This window comes from Oncorhynchus kisutch, linkage group LG10 (genome assembly GCF_002021735.2).
Source record: "Oncorhynchus kisutch isolate 150728-3 linkage group LG10, Okis_V2, whole genome shotgun sequence".
In the NCBI taxonomy this organism is placed as follows: Eukaryota; Metazoa; Chordata; class Actinopteri; order Salmoniformes; family Salmonidae; genus Oncorhynchus; species Oncorhynchus kisutch.
In genome coordinates, this window is record NC_034183.2 from 5264228 (window position 1) to 5282116 (window position 17889).

General features: G+C 42.7%; 1 protein-coding gene across 1 annotated transcript in view; it reads left to right on the top strand.

The window, feature by feature from the left end:
- Positions 1-17889, top strand: part of LOC116375781 (synaptotagmin-7-like) — a 183832-nt gene that overhangs the window by 140186 nt on the left and 25757 nt on the right. The window contains exon 2 of the mRNA XM_031832925.1: positions 2141-2247. Within this exon, the coding sequence (XP_031688785.1) occupies positions 2141-2247 (107 nt within the window). The remainder of the gene's footprint in view (positions 1-2140; positions 2248-17889) is intronic.

The window sequence follows — 17889 nt, forward strand, 5'->3', positions numbered from 1 at the left end:
CCTACTGTCTGTTGTGACATCATCATCATACCCCTACTGTCTGTTGTGACATCATCATCACCCTACTGTCTGTTGTGACATCATCATCATCCCCCTACTGTCTGTTGTGACATCATCATCACCCTACTGTCTGTTGTGACATCATCATCATCCCCCTACTGTCTGTTATGACATCATCATCATCCCCTACTGTCTGTTGTGACATCATCATCATCCCCCTACTATCTGTTGTGACATCATCATCATCCCCCTACTGTCTGTTGTGACATCATCATCCCCCTACTGTCTGTTGTGACATCATCATCCCCCCTACTGTCTGTTGTGACATCATCATCCCCCTACTGTCTGTTCTGACATCATCACCCCCCTACTGTCTGTTGTGACATCATCACCCCCCTACTGTCTGTTGTGACATCATCATCATCCCCCTACTGTCTGTTGTGACATCATCATCCCCCCTACTGTCTGTTCTGACATCATCACCCCCCTACTGTCTGTTGTGACATCATCATCCCCCCTACTGTCTGTTCTGACATCATCACCCCCCTACTGTCTGTTCTGACATCATCACCCCACTACTGTCTGTTGTGACATCATCATCATCCCCCTACTGTCTGTTGTGACATCATCACCCCCCTACTGTCTGTTGTGACATCATCACCCCACTACTGTCTGTTGTGACATCATCATCATCCCCTACATCATTCCTTCAGATGTCTTAGTTCGCCTTTGACTTGTTTGCTGATGTAATAAACTTTTTTTTACATCACAAAACAGCATTATAGGACTTTTGAATGTATGTACAGGCTGAAGTCACTCAACTCTCTGTCAATTCAATTCAATTCAATTCAATTCAAGGGCTTTATTGGCATGGGAAACATGTGTTAACATTGCCAAAGCAAGTGAGGTAGACAACATACAAAGTGAATATATAAAGTGAAAAACAACAAAAATTAACAGTAAACATTACACATACAGAAGTTTCAAAACAGTAAAGACATTACAAATGTCATATTATATATATATACAGTGTTCTAACAATGTACAAATGGCTAAAGGACACAAGATAAAATAAATAAGCATAAATATGGGTTGTATTTACAATGGTGTTTGTTCTTCACTGGTTGCCCTTTTCTCGTGGCAACAGGTCACAAATCTTGCTGCTGTGATGGCACACTGTGGAATTTCAGCCAGTAGATAAGGGAGTTTTTCAAAATTGGATTTGTTTTCGAATTCTTTGTGGATCTGTGTAATCTGAGGGAAATATGTCTCTCTAATATGGTCATACATTGGGCAGGAGGTTAGGAAGTGCAGCTCAGTTTCCACCTCATTTTGTGGGCAGTGAGCACATAGCCTGTCTTCTCTTGAGAGCCAAGTCTGCCTACGGCGGCCTTTCTCAATAGCAAGGCTATGCTCACTGAGTCTGTCTCTCTCTCTCTCTGTCTCTCTCTGCCTCTCTCTCTCTCTCTGTCTCTCTCTCTCTCTGTCTCTCTCTCTGTCTCTCTCTGTCTCTCTCTCTGTCTCTCTCTCTCTCTCTCTCTCTCTCTCTCTGTCTCTCTCTGTCTCTCTCTCTCTCTCTCTCTCTCTCTCTGTCTCTCTCTCTCTCTATCTCGCTCTCTCTCTTACCCCACCTCTCTCTCTATCTCTCTCTCTCTCCATCTGTCTCTCTCTCTCTCTTTGTCTCTCTCTGTCTCTCTCTCTGTCTCTCTCTCTCTCTTTGTCTCTCTCTGTCTCTCTCTGTCTCTCTCTCTGTCTCTCTCTCTCTGTCTCTCTCTCTATCTCGCTCTCTTTCTTACCCCACCTCTCTCTCTATCTCTCTCTCTCTCTCTCTCTGTCTCTCAATTCAATTCAATTCAATTCAATTCAAGGGCTTTATTGGCATGGGAAACATGTGTTAACATTGCCAAAGCAAGTGAGGTAGACAACATATAAAGTGAAAAACAACAAAAATTAACAGTAAACATTACACATACAGAAGTTTCAAAACAGTAAAGACATTACAAATGTCATATTATATATACTCTCTCTGTCTCTCTCTCTATCTCTCACTCAATCTCTCCCTCTCTCTCTTACCCCACCTCTCTCTCTCTCTCTCTCTCTCTTTCTCACTCACTCTAACCTTGTCTCTCTGTCCCTCCAGCAGGCTCCCTGTCCCTCAGTGTGCTCCTGGTGTCTCTAGCAGTCACAGTGTGTACTGTCTGGCTGGTGGCTCTGTGTGGCGTCTGTGGCTGGTGTCAACGCAAGCTGGTGAGTTAAGTACACACACACACACACACACACACACATACACACTCACACACATACAGTGAGAAATACATCCATATGTACACCTCCAATTGACTCAAATGATGTCAAATTAGCTTATCAGAAACTTCTAAAACCATGACATCATTTTCAGGAATTTTCCAAGCTGTTCAAAGGCACAGTCTGAATTATAAGTTAAATAATCTGTCTGTAAACAATTGTTGGAAAAATGACTTGTGTCATGCACAAAGTAGATGCCCTAACCGACTTGCCAAAACTATAGTTTGTTAACAAGAAATTTGTGGAGTGTTTGAAAAATGAGTTTTAATGACTCCAACCTAAGTGTATGTAAACTTGTGACTTCAACTGATCTACATGTTGTTAGTTATAATGATGTGATGTTGTATGATAGGAGTGAAAGGATTTGTCACATCAAAACACATCAACTTCTATAAAACATGAAGAGAAAAGATGAAAAAGACATAGTTGTATCGTTGGAATGTTTTTTAAAATCAGAAATATATAGTACACACACACACACACACACACACACACACACACACACACACACACACACACACACACACACACACACACACACACACACACACACACACACACATCACATACACACACACATCACATCACATAACACACACACCACAGACACACATCACACACACACCACAGACACACATCACACACACCACACACACCACAGACAGACACACACACACATACACACACACATACAAACACACATACAAACACACACACACACCACAGACACCACAGACACACACATACACACACACATACAAACACACACACACACATACATACAAACACACACACACACACACACACACACACACACACACACACACACACACACACACACACACACACCCCCCCACACACACAGACACAAACACATACAAACACATACACCAGAGACATCACACAAAGACACAAAAACACACTCACACACACATACAAATGCAAATAGTCTAGGTAGCCATTTGATTAGATGTTCAGGAGTCTTATGGCTTCAGGGTAGAAGCTGTTTAGAAGCCTCTTGGACCTAGACTTGGCACTCTGGTACCGCTTTCAGTGTGGTAGCAGAAAGAACAGTCTATGACTGGGGTGGCTGGGATCTTTGACCATTTTTAGGGCCTTCCTCTGACACCGCCTGGTATAGAGGTCCTGGATGGCAGGAAGCTTGTCCCCAGTGATGTACTGGGCCGTACGCACTAACTACCCTCTGTAGCGCCTTACAGTCGGACGCCAAGCAGTTGCCATACCAGGCAGTGATGCAACCAGTCAGGATGCTCTCGATGGTGCAGCTGTAGAAACTTTTGAGGATCTGAGGACCCATGCCAAATCTTTTCAGTCTCCTGAGGGGGAATAGGTTTTGTCGTGCCCTCTTCACGACTGTCTTGGTGTGCTTGGACCATGTTAGTTTGTTGGTGATGTGGACACCAAAGAACTTGGTGTCCTGCTCCACTGCAGCTATGTCGATGAGAATGGGGGCGTGGCCCGGTCCAAGGTGTATGTTCCGTCCTCTTTTTCCTGTAGTCCACAATCATCTCCTTTGTCTTGGTCACATTGAGGGAGAGGTTGTTGTCCTGGTACCACATGGCCAGTTCTTTGACCTCCTCCCTATAGGCTGTCTCGTTGTTGTCGGTGATCAGGCCTACCACTGTTGTGTCATCGGCAAATGTAATGATGGTGTTGGAGTCATGCCTGGCCGTGCAGCCATGAGTGAACAGGGAGTACAGGAGGGGACTCCGCGTGGCGGATGTGTTGTTACCTACCCTTACCACCTGGGGGCAGCCCGTCAGGAAGTCCAGGATCCAGTTGCAGAAGGAGATGTTTAGTCCCAGGGTCCTTAGCTTATTGATGAACTTTGAGGGCACTATGGTGCTGTAGTCAATGAATAGCATTCTCACATAGGTGTTCCTTTTGTCCAGGAGGGAAAGGGCAGTGTGGAGTGCAGTAGAGATTGCATCATCTGTGGATCTGTTGGGGAGGTATGCAAATTGGAGTGGGTCTAGTGTTTCTGGGATAATGGTGTTGATGTGAGCCATGCCCAGCCTTTCGAAGCACTTCATGGCTACAGATGTGAGTACTACGGGTCGGTAGTCATTTAGGTAGGTTACCTTAGTGTTCTTGGGCACAAGCACTATGGTGGTCAGCTTAAAACATGTTGGTATTACAGACACGGATAGGGAGGGGTAGAAAATGTCAGTGAAGACACTTGCCAGTTGGTCAGCGCATGTGGATAGGGGGGTGCTCCCTCTGCTGTTTCCTGAAGTCCACGATCAGCTCCTTTGGTTTGTTGATGTGTCAAATGAGGCAGAAATACCTCTAGTTAACCACATGCTGACTCATAATTACTAACACACAGGGAAAATCAAGGATCAAATTTGATTAATTAATTAATTTTTCATTATTTGTATTTCCTTGTCGCTGCACCACGTGCTCGCAGTGCACGTCCTGATAAACCATGTGGCCCTGCGGCCTTGTGAATGTTGACCTGTTTAAATGTCTTACTCACATCGGCTGCGGAGAGCGGGATCACACAGACTTCCGGAACAGCTGGTGCTCTCATGCATGTTTCAGTGTTATTTGCCTCAAAGCGAGCATGGAAGTAGTTTAGCTCGTCTGGTAGGCTCGTGTCACTGGGCAGCTCTTGGCTGTGCTTCCCTTTGTAGTCTGTAATAGGTGCGGTAGAGAGAGAGACAGAGAGACAGACAGAGAGAGAGACAGAGAGAGACAGAGAGAGAGAGAGAGACAGAGAGAGAGACAGAGAGAGAGAGAGAGACAGAGAGACAGAGAGAGAGAAAGAGAGAGAGACAGAGAGAGAGAGAGACAGAGAGAGAAAGAGAGAGCGAGAGAGAGAGAGAGCGAGAGAGAGAGAGAGAGAGAGAGAGACAGAGAGACAGAGAGACAGAGAGACAGAGAGACAAAAACAGCAGGTCCAGGACAAGGTAGCACGTCCGGTGAACAGGTCAGGGCTCCATAGTCGCAGGCAGGATAGTTTAAACTGGATCAGCAGCACGACCAGGTGGACTGGGGACAGCAAGGAGTCATCAGGCCAGGTAGTCCTGAGGCATGATACTAGGGCTCAGGTCCTCCGGGAGAGATGGGAGAATTAGAGGGAGCATACCTTAGATAAAACAGGACACCAGATAAGACAGGAGAATCACACCAGATAGGACAGACTGACTCTAGCCTCCCGGCACACAGACTATTGCAGCATAGATACTGGAGATTGAGACAGGGGGGGGGTCGGTGGACTCTGTGGCCCCGTCAGACAATACCCCGGGACAGGGCCAACCAGGCAGGATATACCCCCCCCCCCCTTTTTTGCCAAATCACAGCCCCCACACCACTGGAGTGATATCAACAGACCACCAACTTAATACCCTGAGACAAGGCTGAGTAAAGCCCACCCTTTAGAGGGAATCATGTCCATGTCCACGCTGATTACAGCTATGAAATGTGATTGATTAAGGAGTCGTACACTGTGTGTGTGTCTCTCTCTCTGTGTGTGTGTGTGTGTGTGTGTGTGTGTGTGTGTGTGTGTGTGTGTGTGTGTGTGTGTGTGTGTGTGTGTGTGTGTGTGTGTGTGTGTGTGTGTGTGTGTGTGTGTGTGTGTGTGTGTGTGTGTGTGTGTGTGTGTGATAGAGATGTACAGTAGACAGAGTACCACATCACAGTTATAAAGGACCTATTCCTTTAAATCTGACTCCTTTATATCTGATTCCTTTAGGTCTGATTCCTTTATATCTGACTCCTTTACATCTGATTCCATTAGGTCTGATTTCTTTATATCTGATTCCTTTATATCTGATTCCTTTATATCTGATTCCTTTATATCTGATTCCTTTATATCTGATTCCTTTAGGTCTGATTCCTTTATATCTGATTCCTTTATATCTGACTCCTTTACATCTGATTCCATTAGGTCTGATTTCTTTATATCTGATTCCTTTATATCTGATTCCTTTAGGTCTGACTCCTTTATATCTGATTCCTTTAGGTCTGATTCCTTTAGGTCTGATTCCTTTATATCTGATTCCTTTATATCTGATTCCTTTAGGTCTGACTCCTTTATATCTGACTCCTTTATATCTGATTCCTTTAGGTCTGATTCCTTTATATCTGATTCCTTTATATCTGATTCCTTTAGGTCTGACTCCTTTATATCTGACTCCTTTATATCTGATTCCTTTAGGTCTGAATCCTTTATATCTGACTCCTTTATATCTGATTCCTTTATGTCTGATTCCTTTATATCTGACTCCTTTACATCTGATTCCTTTACATCTGATTCCTTTAGGTCTGATTTCTTTATATCTGACTCCTTTATATCTGACTCCTTTATATCTGATTCCTTTAGGTCTGAATCCTTTATATCTGACTCCTTTACATCTGATTCCTTTAGGTCTGACTCCTTTATATCTGACTCCTTTACTTCTGATTCCTTTAGGTCTGATTCCTTTATATCTGACTCCTTTATATCTGATTCCTTTCGGTCTGATTCCTTTAGGTCTGACTCCTTTATATCTGACTCCTTTATATCTGATTCCTTTAGGTCTGATTCCTTTATATCTGACTCCTTTACATCTGATTCCTTTACATGTGATTCCTTTAGGTATGATTTCTTTAGATCTGATTCCTTTAGGTCTGATTCCTTTACATCTGATTCCTTTAGGTCTGACTCCTTTATATCTGACTCCTTTACTTCTGATTCCTTTAGGTCTGATTCCTTTATATCTGATTCCTTTATATCTGATTCCTTTAGGTCTGACTCCTTTAGGTCTGACTCATTTAGGTCTGATTCCTTTATATCTGATTCCTTTAGGTCTGATTCCTTTATATCTGACTCCTTTATATCTGATTCCTTTCGGTCTGATTCCTTTAGGTCTGACTCCTTTATATCTGACTCCTTTATATCTGATTCCTTTAGGTCTGATTCCTTTATATCTGACTCCTTTACATCTGATTCCTTTACATGTGATTCCTTTAGGTATGATTTCTTTAGATCTGATTCCTTTAGGTCTGATTCCTTTACATCTGATTCCTTTAGGTCTGACTCCTTTATATCTGACTCCTTTACTTCTGATTCCTTTAGGTCTGATTCCTTTATATCTGATTCCTTTATATCTGATTCCTTTATATTTGACTCCTTTACAAAAGATTCCTTTAGGTCTTATTTGTGTTAATTGATTACTTAGTCCGTCTTAAGCTTGTAAGATACAGGTCAATGTAGGCATCCCAAATTACATCATTTTCCTTAAATAGTGCACTTTTTTTGTCCAAAGCCCTACTGGCCCAGTGCATCTAATGATTACAGTTTATTGGTGGGATGCAGAGAGATTTGTCTGACACACGTCAGCGCCATGCTCTGCTCTGAGACTTTTTCAAACACACCTCACTGTGATTAAATGAGCAGTTAGCATTACAACACACCTCACTGTGATTAATGAGCAGTTAGCATTACAACACACCTCACTGTGGTTAATGAGCAGTTAGCATTACAACACACCTCACTGTGATTAATGAGCAGTTAGCATTACAACACACCTCACTGTGATTAATGAGCAGTTAGCATTACAACACACCTCACTGTGATTAATGAGCAGTTAGCATTACAATACACCTCACTGTGATTAATGAGCAGTTAGCATTACAACACACCTCACTGTGATTCATGAGCAGTTAGCATTACAATACACCTCACTGTGATTAATGAGCAGTTAGCATTACAATACACCTCACTGTGATTAATGAGCAGTTAGCATTACAACACACCTCACTGTGATTAAATGAGCAGTTAGCATTACAACACACCTCACTGTGACTAATGAGCACTTAGAATTACAACACACCTCACTGTGATTAATGAGCGGTTAGCATTACAACACACCTCACTGTGATTAATGAGCAGTTAGCATTACAACACACCTCACTGTGGTTAATGAGCGGTTAGCATTACAACACACCTCACTGTGGTTAATGAGCGGTTAGCATTACAACACACCTCACTGTGGTTAATGAGCAGTTAGCATTACAACACACCTCACTGTGATTAATGAGCAGTTAGCATTACAACACACCTCACTGTGATTAATGAGCGGTTAGCATTGACAACACACCTCACTGTGATTAATGAGCAGTTAGCATTACAACACACCTCACTGTGATTAATGAGCGGTTAGCATGACAACACACCTCACTGTGATTAATGAGCGGTTAGCATTAAAACACACCTCACTGTGATTAACGAGCAGTTAGCATTACAACACACCTCACTGTGATTAACGAGCAGTTAGCATTAAAACACACCTCACTGTGATTAACAAGCAGTTAGCATTACAACACACCTCACTGTGATTAATGAGCGGTTAGCATTACAACACACCTCACTGTGATTAACAAGCAGTTAGCATTACAACACACCTCACTGTGATTAATGAGCGGTTAGCATTACAACACACCTCACTGTGATTAACGAGCAGTTAGCATTAAAACACACCTCACTGTGATTAACAAGCAGTTAGCATTACAACACACCTCACTGTGATTAATGAGCGGTTAGCATTACAACACACCTCACTGTGGTTAATGAGCGGTTAGCATTGGTCGAATTGTCCAGGGGGGCCCCCATTGATTTTGTTAGTCACTCTCACTCAGATATCATATTAAAAACGACAAACATTTCCCTCCACCCTATGGCAAAATATGTCAAATTGTAGGAAAAAATAAAAATAAAAATCTCATCGTTGTCAAGAGGGGGCCCGGCCCTCCAACTGAATTGTGGGTAAATAACACATATGGAAACATGTAGCATCCAAAAAAGTTGTATTTTTATATTTGAGATTCTTCAAAGTAGCCTCCCTTTGCCTTGATGACAGCTTTGCACACTCTTGGAGTTCTCTCAACCAGTTTCATGAGGTAGTCACATGGATTGCATTTCAATTAACAGGTGTGAAATATATTTGGATTTGTTTAACACTTTTTTCTGTTATTTCATAGTTTTGATGCCTTCATTATTATTGTACAATGTAGAAAATAGACAGAAAATAGTAGAAATAAAGAAAAAAAAACTAGAATGAGTGATACACTGCCGTTCAAAAGTTTGGGCTAATTTAGAAATGTCCTTGATTTTGAAAGAAAAGTGATGTTTTTTTGTCCATTAAAATAACATCAAATTGTTTAGAGATACAGTGTAGACTTTGTTAATGAAACGGCAGATTTTTTCAATTTGATTTATATCTACATAGTCGCCCATCATCATCAACCATCGCTCCTGTGGTCCAATGGCACGCCGTGTTAGCTAATCCAAGGTTATCATTTTAAATGGCTAGTTGATCATTAGAAAACCCTTTTGCAATTATGTTAGCACAGCTGAAAACTGTTGTCCTGATTAAAGAAGCAATAAAACTGACCTTCTTTAGACTAGTTAAGTATCTGGAGAATCAACATTTGTGGGTTCGATTACAGGCTCAAAATGGCCAGAAACAAATAACTTTCTTCTGAAACTCGTCAGTCTATTCTTGTTCTGAGAAATGAAGGCTTTTCCATGCGAGAATTTGCCAAGAAACTGAAGATCTCGTACAACGCTGTGTACTACTTCATTCACAGAACAGCGCAAACTGGCTCTAACCAGAATAGAAAGAGGAGTGGGAGGCCCCGGTGCACAACTGAGCAAGAGGACAAGTACATTAGAGAGTCTAGTTTGAGAAACAGATGCCTGACAAGTCCTCAACTGGCAGCTTCATTAAATAGTACCCACAAAACACTAGTCTCAACGGTGAAGAGGTGACTCCGGGATGCTGGCCTTCTAAGCAGCATCCCATCTGTTGATGGGCAGCTAACAGTGCTAGCTAAGCCTGCAGCTATGCCAAGCAGCTCATCAGAGCTGTTTTGGCAACGGTTGGGAGGATCACTGGACAGATAGCAGCGGTCCCAGCAACTTATGCCAAAAAATCTTCCAAAACAACCTTATCTTGGTACTAGGCCAGCACCTTGTCTGAGCAAAAGAGAGGATGGGGGGGGGGGGGGGGTGAAGGGGAGACAGGGGAGACAGGAAGAGGAGGGATAGAGCGTATGGGGGGGGGGGGTCAGTTGTCCCAGTGCCAGCCCAGAACCTTGAGAAGCCTCAGACATCTCCTCAGGCTGTAGTGTGAGCGGAGTCCCTTCCCGTGGTAGCTTTGGGTGGACAGTGAGACAATAGAAGGACAGAGCTGTCTGTCTGGGAAACACACTGGGACAATAATGACAGTAAAGAAGACCAGGAATAATATGTTTCTAGTGACCTAATGACAGTATCAAGATCATATACACTATCATAGTCTTGTGTTGATGATCTGGTATGGAAGTGTGGACCAAGCGCAGTGACCAGAGTTGTCTGGAATACTGAGCCAGGGACAGAGACTTGGTCAGGGTGGCACTTCTAATGGCCTAATGACAGTAAAGGAGACCAGGGATAAATACAGTAACTTCCTAATGGCCTAATGACAGTAAAGTAGACCAGGGATAAATACAGTAACTTCCTAATGACCTAATGGCAGAAAGGAGACCAGGGATAAATACAGTAACTTCCTAATGACAGTAAAGGAGACCAGGGATAAATACAGTAACTTCCTAATGACCAAATGACAGTAAAGGAGACCAGGGATAATACAATAACTTCCTAATGACAGTAAAGGAGACCAGGGATAAATACAGTAACTCCCTAATGACAGTAAAGGAGACCAGGGATAAACACAGTAACTCCCTAATGGCCTAATGACAGTAAAGGAGACCAGGGATAATACAGTAACTTCCTAATGGCCTAATGACAGTAAAGGAGACCAGGGATAAATACAGTAACTTCCTAATGACCTAATGGCAGTAAAGGAGACCAGGGATAAATACAGTAACTTCCTAATGACCTAATGACAGTAAAGGAGACCAGGGATAAATACAGTAAATTCCTAATGACCTAATGGCAGTAAAGGAGACCAGGGATAAATACAGTAAATTCCTAATGACCTAATGACAGTAAAGGAGACCAGGGATAAATACAGTAACTTCCTAATGACCTAATGGCAGTAAAGGAGACCAGGGATAAATACAGTAACTTCCTAATGGCCTAATGACAGTAAAGGAGACCAGGGATAAATACAGTAAATTCCTAATGACCTAATGGCAGTAAAGGAGACCAGGGATAAATACAGTAACTTCCTAATAACCTACTGCCAGTGTGACGGCTGAGGCCACATAGCAACGTTATCATTAGGATTTTAATAGCCCTTCTTTCTGTGGATGGATTTACTATGATGTGAGCCACAGGGCACAGTGTGTGTCTCAATTGGACAGGAACTAGAATCAGGGATAGTACAGTGACTAGAGTCAGAGATAGTACAGGGACTAGAGTCAGAGATAGTACAGGGACTAGAATCAGAGATAGTACAGGGACTAGAGTCAGAGTCAGAGATAGTACAGGGACTAGAGTCAGAGATAGTACAGGGACTAGAGTCAGAGATAATACAGTGACTAGAGTCAGAGATAGTACAGGGACTATATTCAGAGTCAGAGATAGTACAGGGACTAGAGTCAGAGTCAGAGATAGTACAGGGACTAGAGTCAGAGATAGTACAGGGACTAGAGTCAGAGATAGTACAGGGACTAGAGTCAGAGATAGTACAGGGACTAGAGTCAGAGACAGTACAGGGAGCAGAGTCAGACTTTGTAGTGGCATTATGACTGCTTGAAGGGCATATACAGTATCATAGCCTTTTTCCTCTGGCAGGGTGGCTGGGCACACTGACAGGACAGAGGGCGGCCTACGGTCACAGAGCCAGGGACATTGTAACGACAGTCTGAAGGGTATATACAGTGTCATAGCAGCATGAGTTGGGCGCAGTGACAGTACGGGGACCAGTTTCTGGAATAGAGTGACTTGGCCTAATCACTGTGTGAATGGAATGGGCATACAGATTCTTTATCATTATAGCCTTCTGTGGACCATCTACTATGATGTCGTCATCTACTATGATGTCATCATCTACTATGATGTCATCAGCTACTATGATGTCATCATCTACTATGATGTCGTCATCTACTATGATGTCATCATCTACTATGATATCATCAGCTACTATGATGTCATCATCTACTATGATACAGTAGTACATGTTGTCACGACTTCTACCGAAGGTGGCTCCTCTCCCTGTTCGGGCGTCTCTCGGCGGTCGGCGTCGCCGGTCTACTAGTCATCACCGATCCCTTCTTCCTTTTCTGTTTTTTTTTCTTCCTTTGGTTCGTTTTCACACCTGGTTTCATTTGCGTTCATTTCTGTGTGTATAATTGTAACCTGTTGCCTTGTGTTTGTTCCTCTGTGCGCTTGCACGGGTTCTCTGTTGTCGAGGGCGTTGTACCTTTTCGATCGTGCCATTCCTGTGTTGGTGGACTTTCTTATTAAAACACGCTTCTCAGACATCCCTGCTCTCCTGCACCTGACTCCTACACCTACCACCTAGATGCACCTTATCACACGTGTTATTTGCTACTTCCTTTGTTCCTGGTTTATCCCCGTCCTCTGGCAGTGTGGACTGGGCACAATGGCAGTACAGTAGCCTAATATCATGGGCAATGGTTAGGATGATACTGTATATAAAATCCCTATATTAAACATTTATCATCATAACTGTTGCCCATGATATTAGGCTACTATATTATCATTGTGCCCAGCCCACACTGCCAGGGGATGGGCATAAACCAGGAACAAAGTAGCAAATAACACATGTACTGTATCTGACATCATACATTCTGACCCTTTGTTGATCTACTATGACATCATACATTCTGACCCTTTGTTGATCTACTATGAAATCATACATTCTGACCCTTTGTTGATCTACTATGACATCATACATTCTGACCCTTTGTTGATCTACTATGACATCATAATAAATGCATGCTCTTCAACCGATCGCTACCTGCACCTACCCGCCTGTCCAACATCACTACTCTGGACGGCTCTGACTTCCTAGTAACTTCCTAATGGCCTAATGACAGTAAAGGAGCCCAGGGATAAATACAGTAACTTCCTAATGACCTAATGGCAGTAAAGGAGACCAGGGATAAATACAGTAACTTCCTAATGACCTAATGGCAGTAAAGGAGACTAGGGATAAATACAGTAACTTCCTAATGACAGTAAAGGAGACCAGGGATAAATACAGTAACTTCCTAATGACCTAAAGGCAGTAAAGGAGACCAGGGATAAATACAGTAACTTCCTAATGACCTAATGGCAGTAAAGGAGACTAGGGATAAATACAGTAACTTCCTAATGACAGTAAAGGAGACCAGGGATAAATACAGTAACTTCCTAATGACCTAAAGGCAGTAAAGGAGACCAGGGATAAATACAGTAACTTCCTAATGACCTAATGGCAGTAAAGGAGACTAGGGATAAATACAGTAACTTCCTAATGACAGTAAAGGAGACCAGGGATAAATACAGTAACTTCCTAATGACCTAAAGGCAGTAAAGGAGACCAGGGATAAATACAGTAACTTCCTAATGGCCTAATGACAGTAAATGAGACCAGGGATAATACAGTAACTTCCTAATGACCTAATGGCAGTAAAGGAGACTAGGGATAAATACAGTAACTTCCTAATGACAGTAAAGGAGACCAGGGATAAATACAGTAACTTCCTAATGACCTAATGGCAGTAAAGGAGACCAGGGATAAATACAGTAACTTCCTAATGACCTAATGGCAGTAAAGGAGACTAGGGATAAATACAGGAACTTCCTAATGACAGTAAAGGAGACCAGGGATAATACAATAACTTCCTAATGGCCTAATGACAGTAAAGGAGACCAGGGATAAATACAGTAACTTCCTAATGACCTAATGACAGTAAAGGAGACCAGGGATAATACAGTAACTTCCTAATGACCTAATGGCAGTAAAGGAGACTAGGGATAAATACAGTAACTTCCTAATGACAGTAAAGGAGACCAGGGATAAATACAGTAACTTCCTAATGACCTAATGGCAGTAAAGGAGACCAGGGATAAATACAGTAACTTCCTAATGACCTAATGGCAGTAAAGGAGACCAGGGATAAATACAGGAACTTCCTAATGACAGTAAAGGAGACCAGGGATAAATACAGTAACTTCCTAATGACCAAATGACAGTAAAGGAGACCAGGGATAATACAGTAACTTCCTAATGACAGTAAAGGAGACCAGGGATAAATACAGTAACTTCCTAATGACCTAATGACAGTAAAGGAGACCAATGATAAATACAGTAACTCCCTAATGACAGTAAAGGAGACCAGGGATAAACACAGTAACTCCCTAATGGCCTAATGATAGTAAAGGAGACCAGGGATAATACAGTAACTTCCTAATGGCCTAATGACAGTAAAGGAGACCAGGGATAAATACAGTAACTTCCTAATGACCTAATGGCAGTAAAGGAGACCAGGGATAAATACAGTAACTTCCTAATGGCCTAATGACAGTAAAGGAGACCAGGGATAAATACAGTAAATTCCTAATGACCTAATGGCAGTAAAGGAGACCAGGGATAAATACAGTAACTTCCTAATAACCTACTGCCAGTGTGACGGCTGAGGCCATATAGCAACGTTATCATTAGGATTTTAATAGCCCTTCTTTCTGTGGATGGATTTACTATGATGTGAGCCACAGGGCACAGTGTGTGTCTCAATTGGACAGGAACTAGAATCAGGGATAGTACAGTGACTAGAGTCAGAGATAGTACAGGGACTAGAGTCAGAGATAGTACAGGGACTAGAATCAGAGATAGTACAGGGACTAGAGTCAGAGTCAGAGATAGTACAGGGACTAGAGTCAGAGATAGTACAGGGACTAGAGTCAGAGATAGTACAGTGACTAGAGTCAGAGTCAGAGATAGTACAGGAACTAGAGTCAGAGATAGTACAGGGACTAGAGTCAGAGATAGTACAGGGACTATATTCAGAGTCAGAGATAGTACAGGGACTAGAGTCAGAGATAGTACAGGGACTAGAGTCAGAGATAGTACAGGGACTAGAGTCAGAGATAGTACAGGGACTAGAGTCAGAGATAGTACACTGACTAGAGTCAGAGTCAGAGATAGTACAGGGACTAGAGTCAGAGATAGTACAGGGACTAGAGTCAGAGATAGTACAGGGACTAGAGTCAGAGTCAGAGATAGTACAGGGACTAGAGTCAGAGATAGTACAGGGACTAGAGTCAGAGTCAGAGATAGTACAGGGACTAGAGTCAGAGATAGTACAGGGACTAGAGTCAGAGATAGTACAGGGACTAGAGTCAGAGTCAGAGATAGTACAGGGACTAGAGTCAGAGATAGTACAGGGACTAGAGTCAGAGATAGTACAGGGACTAGAGTCAGAGATAGTACAGGGACTAGAGTCAGAGATAGTACAGGGAGCAGAGTCAGACTTTGTAGTGGCCTTATGACTGCTTGAACGGCATATACAGTATCATAGCCTTTTTCCTCTGGCAGGGTGGCTGGGCACACTGACAGGACAGAGGGCGGCCTACGGTCACAGAGCCAGGGACATTGTAACGACAGTCTGAAGGGTATATACAGTGTCATAGCAGCATGAGTTGGGCGCAGTGACAGTACGGGGACCAGTTTCTGGGATAGAGTGACTTGGCCTAATCACTGTGTGAATGGAATGGGCATACATATTCTTTATCATTATAGCCTTCTGTGGACCATCTACTATGATGTCGTCATCTACTATGATGTCATCATCTACTATGATGTCATCAGCTACTATGATGTCATCATCTACTATGATGTCGTCATCTACTATGATGTCATCATCTACTATGATGTCATCATCTACTATGATATCATCAGCTACTATGATGTCATCATCTACTATGATACAGTAGTACATGTTGTCACGACTTCTACCGAAGGTGGCTCCTCTCCCTGTTCGGGCGTCTCTCGGCGGTCGGCGTCGCCGGTCTACTAGTCATCACCGATCCCTTCTTCCTTTTCTGTTTTTTTTTCTTCCTTTGGTTCGTTTTCACACCTGGTTTCATTTGCGTTCATTTCTGTGTGTATAATTGTAACCTGTTGCCTTGTGTTTGTTCCTCCGTGCGCTTGCACGGGTTCTCTGTTGTCGAGGGCGTTGTACCTTTTCGATCGTGCCATTCCTGTGTTGGTGGACTTTCTTATTAAAACACGCTTCTCAGACATCCCTGCTCTCCTGCACCTGACTCCTACACCTACCACCTAGATGCACCTTATCACACGTGTTATTTGCTACTACCTTTGTTCCTGGTTTATCCCCGTCCTCTGGCAGTGTGGACTGGGCACAATGGCAGTACAGTAGCCTAATATCATGGGCAATGGTTAGGATGATACTGTATATAAAATCCCTATATTAAACATTTATCATCATAACTGTTGCCCATGATATTAGGCTACTATATTATCATTGTGCCCAGCCCACACTGCCAGGGGATGGGCATAAACCAGGAACAAAGTAACAAATAACACATGTACTGTATCTGACATCATACATTCTGACCCTTTGTTGATCTACTATGACATCATACATTCTGACCCTTTGTTGATCTACTATGAAATCATACATTCTGACCCTTTCTTGATCTACTATGACATCATACATTCTGACCCTTTGTTGATCTACTATGACATCATAATAAATGCATGCTCTTCAACCGATCGCTACCTGCACCTACCCGCCTGTCCAACATCACTACTCTGGACGGCTCTGACTTCCTAGTAACTTCCTAATGGCCTAATGACAGTAAAGGAGCCCAGGGATAAATACAGTAACTTCCTAATGACCTAATGGCAGTAAAGGAGACCAGGGATAAATACAGTAACTTCCTAATGACCTAATGGCAGTAAAGGAGACTAGGGATAAATACAGTAACTTCCTAATGACAGTAAAGGAGACCAGGGATAAATACAGTAACTTCCTAATGACCTAAAGGCAGTAAAGGAGACCAGGGATAAATACAGTAACTTCCTAATGACCTAATGGCAGTAAAGGAGACTAGGGATAAATACAGTAACTTCCTAATGACAGTAAAGGAGACCAGGGATAAATACAGTAACTTCCTAATGACCTAAAGGCAGTAAAGGAGACCAGGGATAAATACAGTAACTTCCTAATGGCCTAATGACAGTAAATGAGACCAGGGATAATACAGTAACTTCCTAATGACCTAATGGCAGTAAAGGAGACCAGGGATAAATACAGTAACTTCCTAATGACCTAATGGCAGTAAAGGAGACCAGGGATAAATACAGTAACTTCCTAATGACAGTAAAGGAGACCAGGGATAAATACAGTAACTTCCTAATGACCTAATGGCAGTAAAGGAGACCAGGGATAAATACAATAACTTCCTAATGACCTAATGGCAGTAAAGGAGACCAGGGATAAATACAGGAACTTCCTAATGACAGTAAAGGAGACCAGGGATAATACAATAACTTCCTAATGGCCTAATGACAGTAAAGGAGACCAGGGATAAATACAGTAACTTCCTAATAACCTACTGCCAGTGTGACGGCTGAGGCCATATAGCAACGTTATCAT